The sequence below is a fragment of the Erythrolamprus reginae genome, chromosome 6, assembly GCF_031021105.1.
Source record: "Erythrolamprus reginae isolate rEryReg1 chromosome 6, rEryReg1.hap1, whole genome shotgun sequence".
In the NCBI taxonomy this organism is placed as follows: Eukaryota; Metazoa; Chordata; class Lepidosauria; order Squamata; family Dipsadidae; genus Erythrolamprus; species Erythrolamprus reginae.
Window position 1 is genome coordinate 69,284,291 of NC_091955.1, and position 11,538 is coordinate 69,295,828.

Below are 11,538 nucleotides of genomic sequence, written 5' to 3' on the forward strand. Positions count from 1 at the left end.
GAGTGACAGGGAGGAGGAGAGTGGGGCAGACAGCTCAGAAGGAGATCAATTATCTAGCTCCTCCTTGGATTCAGAACAAGAGTTAATGATACAGCCACGCATGCAGAGAGCGATGCATAGGCAACAACAACTGAGAGATTATTATCAAAGAAAATGAGGCTACCTGTGGTTGGGTGGGGCTGTGGTAATTAGTGAGGCTGCTATAAATAGCAGCCTGTGGGTTTGGCCATTGTGGAGGATTATCTGATAGTTGTGTTTCGTGACTGCTTTACTGACTTTGACTTTTTGTGTGCTGATTTTTCCCCGCTTTGAAACTAAACCAGAGCAAATTGTGTTTCACTTTGTGAAAGAAGAAGGACTGTGAATTGCCTTGTACAAATTACCAGTTTGGTTGGAGACGAGTTCTCTTTGCTATACCAAAAGAGGGGTTAGTTTAAGTGAATTTTCATTATAAAGAACATTGTTTTGAATTGTCAAACATGTGTGTGTCTGAAATTTGTACCTGTGAATTTTTGGGAGGAGTCTACCAGAAAGCCCGACAGAACAGACAGTAATAGGAAAAGTTGGCTCTTCTATGACTTGTGGACTTCAACTCCCAGAATTCCTGAGTCAATCATGCTAGCTCAGGAATTCTGGGAGTTGAAGTCCACAAGTCATAGAAGAGCCAACTTTGCCTGCCCTTAGTAATAGAGGTTTGTTTGTTTGTTTCCCTTTGCCAATTGCAAATCACATTATATATAGCGCTCATTGTTTCTCTACTAATGCAACACGTATGTTCTGTCTCATGCAACCTGCAGTTGACCGAGAACGCAGACATCTCTTCCTTCTGAGAATCCTGCGGTCAATAATTTTGTGAAAGGAACTAATGATTTCTACAGTGCTGGGATCACCAAATGCTCCTTTTAAATTCACAATATTGACAACGGCTTTAATAGGATGGCAAAGAAATCAAGGCATTTTCGAAGAGAACACATGGTGGTGGAAAACCAATTCTCTATAAACAAAAGAAGCTGAGGTTCAAGAGGAGCAAAGGGTCTTTACCTTTGACAGAGATAACTGAAAGAATTGGGGGCTTTATTCGACATAAGAATGCATGGGTCGGAAGCCTGAAAGCCTTCTTTGTATGAGTTTTATAAAACAAGGGAGGGACTGTTTTAAAGAACAGGAACTGATGAGGTGAAATAAAGTGCAGGCTCTGTCATGCAACAGAAAGAATTTTTCTTGGTAACAGGAGAGACAAAGGCAGAAGTTGAAGAATAAATAGTGAAAAGAGATATTCTAACATGAGGTATGCTAGCATCCTAAACTGGGCTTATAACCAATGTTAGAATCCTAACTTGAAAAAACAGAGTATATGTGGCAGTGGTGGATATTTAGTCAATAATCCCAACTAATAAGTAGAGTATAAATATTATTTACATATTGTTTTGGTTAGCTCTGGCCCAGCTCCTGCCCCAAGGACTGTGGATGTGGGGGAGACATCCACATGCTGCAGGCCTGTTTTACCCCTGGTGGGATCTGCTGATGAAGGCTCCTCTGACCAAGAAGACATGAGTGACAGGGAGGAGGAGAGTGTGGCAGACAGCTCAGAAGGAGATCAATTATCTAGCTCCTCCTTGGACTCAGAACAAGAGTTAATGATACAGCCACACATGCGGAGAGCAATGCATAGGCAACAACAACTGAGAGATTATTATCAAAGAAAATGAGGCCACCTGTGGTTGGGTGGGGCTGTGGTAATTAGTGAGACTGCTATAAACAGCAGCCTGTGGGTTTGACCATTGTGGAGGATTATCTGATCATTGTGTTTCATGCCTGCTTTGCTGACTTTGACCTTTTGTGTGCTGATTTTTCCCCGCTTTGAAACTAAACCAGAGCAAAGTGTGTTTCACTTTGTGAAAGAAGAAGGACTGTGAATTGCCTCACAGCTGCAAGCTAAGTATCACAGAACTGATAAGGGACTTGTACAAATTACCAGTTTGTTTGGAGACGAGTGCTCTTTGCTATACCAAAAGAGGGCTTAGGTTAAGTGAATTTTCATTATAAAGAACATTGTTTTGAATTTTCAAATGTGTGTGTGTCTGACATTTGTACCTGTCAATTTTTGGGAGGAGTCTACCAGAGAGCCCGACAGAACACATATATTCACTAGTAGTAAGTAAACAGTCCACTTCATACATATACAAGTCAAGCAATCATATACAAACCAGATATCAGAATATACACTTCTATACATACAGCAGCTAAACAATAATATTCCCCTTCAGAACACACAGTTCTATATATATTATATTATATTATATTATATTATATTATATTATATTATATATATTTTAATATATAATTCTACAATATTTCTCTCCTGCAGAACACACAGTTCTATTACTTACATACTTAATACATAGGCCAACATGTAGCACACAACAAGTCTATAGTATAGTCACACAGACAAAACTAGCAGAGAGTGAAATCAGGGAATTAGGGTGTTAGCAAGAGCAATGGAACAATAGCAAGCATTAGCAAAGCAATAACAGCAATAACAGAGATAATAAACATATCTGACTCCTTTTTTTAGCTAACTAGAGCACTAGCCCTTAAAGCAACATTGTCCTAATTGCTCCAAACATACATTGCTGGTTAGTTCATATATTGACAAACCCAACCAGTGAGGTACGTAGTACTGACAAGGTATACAGGAGAGATGAAGAGTTAGATTTTTCCTTGAATTTTTTAGCTAATATAATGTCTTGGAGAGAACAGGCAGGCAGGGAGACAGAGTTGTTAAACCCACCCAACTCCAGTGTACACTAGGATCAATACATAGAATAAAAACATATTAAAAGCTACCTGAACACACTTCCTAACATGCAAAATCTCAACAGGCCCACTGAATGGTTTTCCAGAGGGCATGGGCTTCGACCCAGGAAGGCATGTTTCCTTAATCCCATAAAATTACAACATTTAGTTGATGGGACCTGGAGTGTTCCCATATGCAAAAATGACTTGGAAACTGTGTTTGTAAAAACATATGAGGTTTATATAATCCAGATTGAGATAATTTGGGGCTAGTATGTGGGGGCTGGAGATGTGCTACTTACAGGAAGACCTCCTGTGGCAATGTACAAATTTAACTGCTACAAATAAAACTGTAGGTTGAGTCTGATTTTTTTAAACGTGGCTTTTCATTTAGAACTGAAGGCAGGGAATGTCCACCCAAAATAATAAGGCTCATCTATTGGAAAAATCACTTAATAACACATAACAAACATAAGAATTCCTGGATTAGCCTAAATTTTATATATTCATTCCTTCATTTATTCATTTAATGTTTGATCCCAGATGCCAACTGTTCTGCCGGCGTGTCTCAACCGCCCGTAATTACAGGGTAATTAGTCCAGGAAGACACACACCACACGATAAAAGGAAAACCCAAAAGTTTTTATAAACAGAAAAACAGAAACAGCTCCCTTTTTAAATGCCAATGCCAATGATTTTCTGGTACACACAAGGCACAGGTTAAATGCAGTCTAATTGCTCACCCAATAACGGGGAAATTGAGTCCAATTCTAAAGTCCAGAGAGTCCACACATACAATCCTGAACAGCAAAAACCATGATCTTGACAAAACAATGAATCAGATAAACTGCCATGAGGCTAAAACACCAGGCTGCACTTTTATCTGTAGCACTAATTACAGTAGCCCCACCCAACCACAGGTGGCCTCATTTTCTCTTGTAATAATCCTTCAGTTGTTGTCTCCTATGCATCATTCTACACATGCATGGATGTGTCATTAATTCTTGTTCAGAACACAGGGATGATACAGATGACTGATCTCCTCCTGGGCTGTCTGCCAAACCCCCCTCTTCCCTGTCTCTCATGTTTCCTTGGTCAGAGGAGGCTTCATCGGCAGATTCTATTGGGAGCAAAACAGGCCTGCAGCATATGGATGTCTCCCACACATCCACCTGCACATTCCTTGGGGAAGGAGCTGGGCCAGAGCTAACCACAACACCAACTGACTGCAGGTAGCTTACAAAGTATAAAAGAACATAAAAACAATACAATAAAAATACGATAAATATTACTCCAAAAAGAATTACAAAATACGGCAGTCACACCATAATGATGATTTCAAAAGTGATATTCAAATTAGGGGAGCATCCCAGGTATCAAGGGGTATTTGGGAGTTTAGAGAAAACTGCAAAAGTGAAGGAATCCATCATTTGAATCAATGTATTATCATAATCTTAAAATCCTCTGGGTGGACAAATCTTTCACCATGCAACCATTAAGTGAAATTCCATTATCAGATAATCAAGGAAGAAAATCTAGATGCATGAACAGAAAGGTTTTGTCGTTTACCTGGAAGGGTAGGGAGTATGCAGGTACAGCTGCTATTTTTACTTTCTGGACCGTATCTTTCCTCCAGTTTGGCATGCAAGCTATAGAACTGACTGTAACGCCGAAATATCATGTATCTGTTCTTGCCTTTTGTTTTCACCTCAATCACAAATACCTAGAAAAGAAGAATTCAAAATTCCTGACATCTCCAGTTAAAAGAACTTTAGATAACCCAAATACATTTCTACCTAAAATGCTGAATAATTGGTTGTCTTCATATAAACCTTGTAACCCCTTAATACAAGCAAAGGAATCCAGGAAAATAGAAATATGTAAAATCTATCTACCTCTCTCTCTCTCTCTCTCTCTCTCTCTCTCTCTCTCTCTCTCTCTCCCTCCCTCCCTCCCTATCTATCTATCTATCTATCCTGCCGGCGTGTCCCAACTGCCCATAATTACAGGATAATTAGTCCAGAAAGACACACACCACACAATAGAAGGAAAACCAAAAGTCTTTATCAACAGAAAAGCAGGAAAAACTCCCTTTTTAAATGTCAAAGGGATTTTCTGGTACACACAAGGCACAGGTTAAATGCAATCCAATTTCTCACCCAGTAACTGGGAAATTGAGTCCAAATTCCAAAGTCCAGAAAGTCCACACACAGTCTTGAACAGGGAAACAGAAAAACCACGATCTTGATGAACTATGAATCAGGGCTAAACCAGCACGCTGTTCTTTTTATCTGTAGCACTAATTACAGCAGCCCCACCCAACCACAGGTGGCCTCACTTATCTCCTGTAATAATCCTTCAGTTGTTCTCTCCTATGCATCACTCTATGCATGTTTTGGTCTGTCGTAAGTTCTTGTTCAGAATCCAGGGATGATAAGGATGATTGATCTCCTCCTGGGCTGTCTGCCAATCTCCCCCCTTCCCTGCTACTCATGCTTCCTTCGTCAGAGGAGCCTTCGTCGGTAGATTCTATCAGAAGCAAAACAGGCCTGGGGCATGTGGATGTTTCCCCCGCATCCACCTCCACATTCCTTGGGGCAGGAGCTGGGCCAGAGCCAACCACAACACTATCTATCTATCTTTCTATCTATCTATCTATCTATCTATCTATCTATCTATCTATCTATCTATCTATCTATCTATCTATTTGAATTGAAAGGGACCATTCAGGTCATCAAGTCCAACCCCCTGCTCAAGCAGGAAACCCTACATTTCCCCAGCCAGATGACAGTCCACTCTCCTCTTGAATATGTCAAGAGTTGGGGCATTCACAACCTCCGCTGGCAGGCTGTTTATATCTTTTCTATATGTGTCTTCCACCATGGTTTTCATTTAATACTAATTATACACTACAGCCATGAATGCTTAGTTTAGTTTAGAATAATGTTAAATTAAATGAATAAACCTTAGTTGCCAATACATTTCCTCTCCTATCTTTTCTTGATAGAATGTAAACAAAGATCGATTGTAGCTAGAATCATATATCCTACTAAGATTATTTTTTTATTCATAATGGGCTGGTTTCTGGTCTTTCAGATATTTGGGGCTAGAAATTATAATTGCAATCCAAATTTGCAATTGATTTGTATTTGCAAATCAAATACCTATCCCTGGCTAGGAAGTTTTGTATACTTAGCATATCTGCTGAATGCCTAAGTTGGAACTGACTATTCTAAGCCATAGATTGTAGTTTAGAAACCACAATAGTTGAGTTCCTCATGCTATCTCACAAAAAAGAGCAAATGTTATACAGTGAATATCTATATCTGCTCTTAAAGATACTCACGTCATCTTAATAGAATTGCTTGGAACTTGCTGGAACCTTGCTACAGGCAGATACATATTCCAGAAATTTAATTTTCTGTTAATTTCTTCCTTAAATTTAAACCCCATCTACCACTCAAAGTGTCAATTTTCATGAGGATTTCCCTTTATTTTTTATCCCCACAGCAGCAATCCTAGGAGTTTATGCTGAGCTGAAAGTAGTCACTCTCAGCTCCAAAGACATCAGTGAGTTTTCAAACTGAGGATGGACCCAAGTGTAGCCCATAATAATCCCAAAGGTGTTTTTTCCAAAGTTTTGAAGAAGTTCTGAAAAAGCCTCTTGAATGAGAAGTGAAATAAGTAACAACAAAGGAAGTCCAGTTGCCTTTTGAAAAAGCACCCCTGGGATCTTCCACAGTTTCTAATATTCATCATGAACATCAGTAATTGATGTTGAAACCCACGAAACAACTGAAACAAATGCAATGAAACTCGTCATTTCACTTTAAGAGCTTATGAAATAATGGATTTTCTCTATTTTCACTCTCCCCATCCCTGGTATAGCATAGATCAGTGATGGCGAACCTTTTCTTCCTTGGGTGCCAAAATCACATGAGTAGTATTGCGTGTATGCCCACACCAATTCAATGCTCGTCCATTCACCTCACCCCCTGCACATGTATGGCCCCCCTCTCCCACTTCCCGACTTCTGGTGGGCCTGGTAGGCCTATTTTTCATCCTCCCCATGCTACAGAGTCTTTCTTGGAGCCTGGGAAGAGCAAAACGCCTTCCCTCACCACCCTGGAGGCCTAAAGCACCCTCCCAGAACCTCCGCATGAGCAAAAACACAAGCTGGCAAGAGTGCATATGATGCTGGAACTCAGCTAGGCAATGACTCACATATTAGCAGATATGTCTCAGCATTCCACCTGTGACAAGCGTACCATAGGTTCGCCCTCACGGGCATGGATCAACATACACAATAAAAATATTTTCTTACATAATAACTGGAGAAACCTCTCTTCTCTTCAATATCTGCAATATTTGCAGAAACTGGGACATCATCTGGAAGCTGGTCGAAGTCACTAAAATAAACATTAAAGCAATTATTGCAGCCTATGTTGATGATCAGCCCTTTCTAAATGCATATTTTTCATTCAAACTCAGGTAGCTCACCAATCTTGAACTATAGGAGCCCTATTGGACACTCTTGTTGGGGATTATGGGGAAAGGAGCTTAACAGATTGGGAAAGGTTGGGATTTTATTTTATTTATTTCATTTGTTTATTTATTTATTTATTTTGTCCAATACACACTGAGAGTTTTAGTAGGTATATATATATATATGAGACGGTCTTGGTATATTCGGGTTTCTTCCCATGTAGGATTTGGAAATTTCTGGCGACGTTTCGACGAGGTCTCACTCGTCATCTTCAGGCTGGTGTTTCTGTCCTTGTTCTCAGGCGAACACTGCGAGACCTGAGCTGCATTCCTTCTATAAATACTGGTGGCTGGGCCAGTATTTATAGAAGGAATGCAGCTCAGGTCTCGCAGTGTTCGCCTGAGAACAAGGACAGAAACACCAACCTGAAGATGACAAGTGAGACCTCGTCGAAACGTCACCAGAAATTTCCAAATCCTACACGGGAAGAAACCCGAATATACCAAGACTGTCATACCTGTACCCGTGAAAATCTACGAAAACAATATATATATATATATATATATATATATATATATATATATATATATGTTAAATGTTTATAGCTTATATAGCTTATATATACACACACACACACACACACACACACACACACAGTGTTCCCTCGCTTTTCGCGGGGGATGCATTCCGAGACCGCCCGCGAAAGTTGAATTTCCACGAAGTACAGATGCGGAAGGAAATACACTATTTTTGGCTATGAACAGTATCACAAGCCTTCCCTTAACACTTTAAACCCCTAAATTGCAATTTTCCATTCCCTTAGCAACCATTCAGATTATTACTCACCATGTTTATTTATTAAAGTTTATTAAAAAAATATTTATTAAAGGCAGACGAAAGTTTGGCGATGACATATGACATCATCGGGTGGGAAAAACCGTGATATAGGGAAAAACCCCGCAAAGTATTTTTTAATTAATATTTTTGAAAAACCGAGGTATAGACTTTCCGCGAAGTTCTAACCCGCAAAAATCGAGGGAACACTGTACACATAGTAAAATACGATGAAGGTTATAGAGTAGATACTCATAGTATAATATATCTATGAAAGAATAGAAAAGAAGATATAGTAATAGAAGAAAGGAATAGGAGATATAGGAGAGCAATAGGACAGGGGACGGAAGGCACTCTAGTGCACTTGTACTCGCCCCTTACTGACCACGTAGGAATGTGGATAGGTCAACCGTAGATAATCTAAGGGTAAAGTGTTGGGGGTTTGGGGATGACACTATGGAGTCCGGTAATAAGTTCTACCCTTCGACAAGTCGGTTACTGAAGTCATATTTTTTACAATCAAGTTTGGAGCGGTTAATATTAAGTTTAAATCTGTTGTGTGCTCTTGTGTTGTTGTGGTTGAAGCTGAAGTAGTCGCCGACAGGCAGGACGTTGCAGCATATGATCTTGTGGGCAATACTTAGATCATATTTAAGGCGTCTTAGTTCTAGGCTTTCTAGGCCCAGGATTGAAAGTCTAGTCTCGTAGGGTATTCTGAGGTGCATGGACGAGCATTGAATTGGTGTGGGATGACTGCTTACAACTTCCTGCCAATATTTTGCAGCAGGAGGGGGGGGGAGTATTGTCTGTGTGCATGTGTTCATTTCTACATGATAGGTTGCATCATTTAAAAAGGCCAGAAAGCAGCCAAAGATAGCAACGATGAGTTGTTAATGTGTTATTGTTATCCTTTTTGAAGTAAACCCAGAGGCAGGGTTGGTTGAGAACGGTACGTTTATTCAGCTCAGAATATGAAAGTGACTTTCAGCTAGTACCGTCTGCCCTGCTTGGGAGAAACCGCTTCTTTTATACATTTGCGGTTCCCGCCAAAGCAAGGGCAGGGCGCGTCTGAGCCAATCAGGAGCGACTTCCTGATTTCCAGCTCAGACAGCGCTTAAGCAAGGAACAAACTATTTACAGAGATACAAGGTAGCCATTACAGGATACAACACTTTTAATAGCAAGGAGACAGCGCTGTGGGGATTTGGTGAAGAGCCTCAGTGGCACAGTGGTTAGAGTGCAGTACCGCAAGCTACTTTTGTTGATCACGGGCTGCCAGCAGTTTGGCAGATCGAATCTCAGTAGGTTCAAGATTGACTCAGCCTTCCATCCTTCCAAGGTCAGTAAAATGAGGACCTAGATTGTCTGGGGCAATATGCTTACTCTCTGTAAACCGCTTAGAGAGGGCTTTAAATCACTGTGATATGGTATATAAATCTAAATGTTATAAATGCTATTCCTGTTACAAGTGCCAAAGGTCCTTTACAGGAGACTTTCCATTTGCAACTCTATCTCAGACAGGAAAATCCCCCACCCAGAGATTCCTACTGACCCCACCCTCCCAGCCCTTCATAAAGCCTTAAAAACACACCTTTGCTGACAGCCCTGAGGTCATTTGAATTTCAATATCTACCCCGGCCTATGATTGAATTGATGAAAGTATGTCAGTATGAAACGTGAATCATTGGTTTTAAACAAATTGGGGTTTAGAATGTGAGGTCTCTTAGTTTTTACATGTTTTTAGATTTGATGTTTTTAGTATTATAAATGGTAGATTTCTCACATATTGTATTTGTCTTGTAAGCTGCCCTGAGTCTTGGGAGCAAGGTGGCATAGAAATCAAATAGATAGATGATAGATGATAGATGATAGATGATAGATGATAGATGATAGATGATAGATGATAGATGATAGATGACAGATAGATAGATGATAGATGATAGATAGATAGAAAGAAAGAAAGAAAGAAAGAAAGAAAGAAAGAAAGAAAGAAAGATAGGAAGGTGAGTGGAGGGATGGACCTTAGATTGTCTACAGTGGACCTCTCCCTGTATCTAAGAGGTCTGTAAGGGGTGTGCATAAGAGTACCACTGTGCCTATTGTCCCTGTCCTAGTGTCCTGTTGTCCTTTTTTATCAGTACTTTATACATGTTATGTTCATACAAACTACTATCCTAAATGTTTGACAAATGGATGGATGGATGGATGGATGGATGGATGGATGGATGGATGGATGGATGGATAGATAGATAGATAGATAGATAGATAGATAGATAGATAGATAGATAGATAGATAGATAGATAGATAGATAGATAGATAATCTTGGGCTGGGCTGGCATATGTGCATTTGAAGAAAAAAGAAGCAGCAGCAATATGGTATAATTAGAACAAAGAGAACACCAACACAGAGACATTTCTCTCATAACACAACTGAAACTGCATCACATATTTTTTAAAAACTGAGCAATTGAAGCTGCAACACATATTTTTTAAAAACTGAGCAACTGAAGCTGCATCACATATTTTTTTAAAAACTGAACAACTTACTCCAACTTTGAGAAGGTATTGAGCCTGAGGCAAAGGCATATTAAGAAGCCCTTTGGAGAAAGAATGTAAATGACTCACCTCTCATCTCGTAGCTGCTTTGGATGAGACATCCCTTCAGGCCTTTGCCTTGCAAGACCCCAAAATTAAAGCTATTTCCTCTGTACTTCAAGCAGCTCAGCAGCAACCTGTGGGATGGGGTGGGTAAGAGAAGGGGGGCTGTTCCACCTAAACTCTCTACCTTAGTTAATGCACTGTAACTATGCTGCAAGGCTTCAGCAATCTCTGCCTAGTAGCTTATTTCTAACTTTCCGGAAATATGCTTTTTCGTCATTCTCTCCACCCTTGGCCATTTGAGGAAGTGCAACTGAAAGCAACCTTTTGAAACAGAATATAAGGCATGACAAACGTGCTTGTGTCAAAAACACCTTTCCCTTCAAAGAAAGCCCGTGAGGGCAAATTACAGCTGAAATGAGTTTTTTACCTAGTTTTATGCACCATGTTCCAAATCCTCACCTCACCCTTGAAGTGTTTAGTTTTCTTTGTTTCATTTGTTTATTGATCTTTCCTTTGCAGAACTGCAGTCTCCCCAGGCAGCTGACAAGCAACGTAAGCAGTACTGAATAAAAATGGACAGTACTGTCTTAAAGCAAACTCTTGTGGTTATTTCTACAAAACAGATTTGGGGTGGGGAGATGTAGGTAGCTCTGCAACTGAGCCAGGTTTTCATCTCATCTGTCTTCCTCCTCTTCTCTGCAAGTTATTCAATGGAATGGTTTAAAGAGCATCATTGCAGATCATGGAGAACCTTAATTTGGTACCACTGCCGACTAGGAAGTGCCCAGAGAAACTTGTGCATGGCTATTGTGTTTGAAAA

At 40.1% G+C, this 11,538-nt stretch overlaps 1 protein-coding gene across 2 annotated transcripts in view; it reads right to left on the bottom strand.

The window, feature by feature from the left end:
• The window catches only part of NCF4 (neutrophil cytosolic factor 4), a 28,876-nt gene extending 17,629 nt beyond the window's left edge, over nt 1–11,247 (bottom strand). The window contains exons 1-3 of one of the 2 annotated variants that reach the window (XM_070754826.1): nt 11,178–11,247; nt 7,121–7,205; nt 4,366–4,519 (exon numbers count right to left, since the gene is read on the bottom strand). In XM_070754826.1, the coding sequence (XP_070610927.1) occupies nt 4,366–4,519; nt 7,121–7,205; nt 11,178–11,212 (274 nt within the window). In that variant the 5' untranslated portion in view covers nt 11,213–11,247. Of the gene's footprint in view, nt 1–4,365; nt 4,520–7,120; nt 7,206–10,742; nt 10,989–11,177 lie in introns of those variants that run through there. The other variant, XM_070754827.1, reaches the window with a different exon arrangement.
• Between the last annotated feature and the right edge of the window lie 291 nt (nt 11,248–11,538).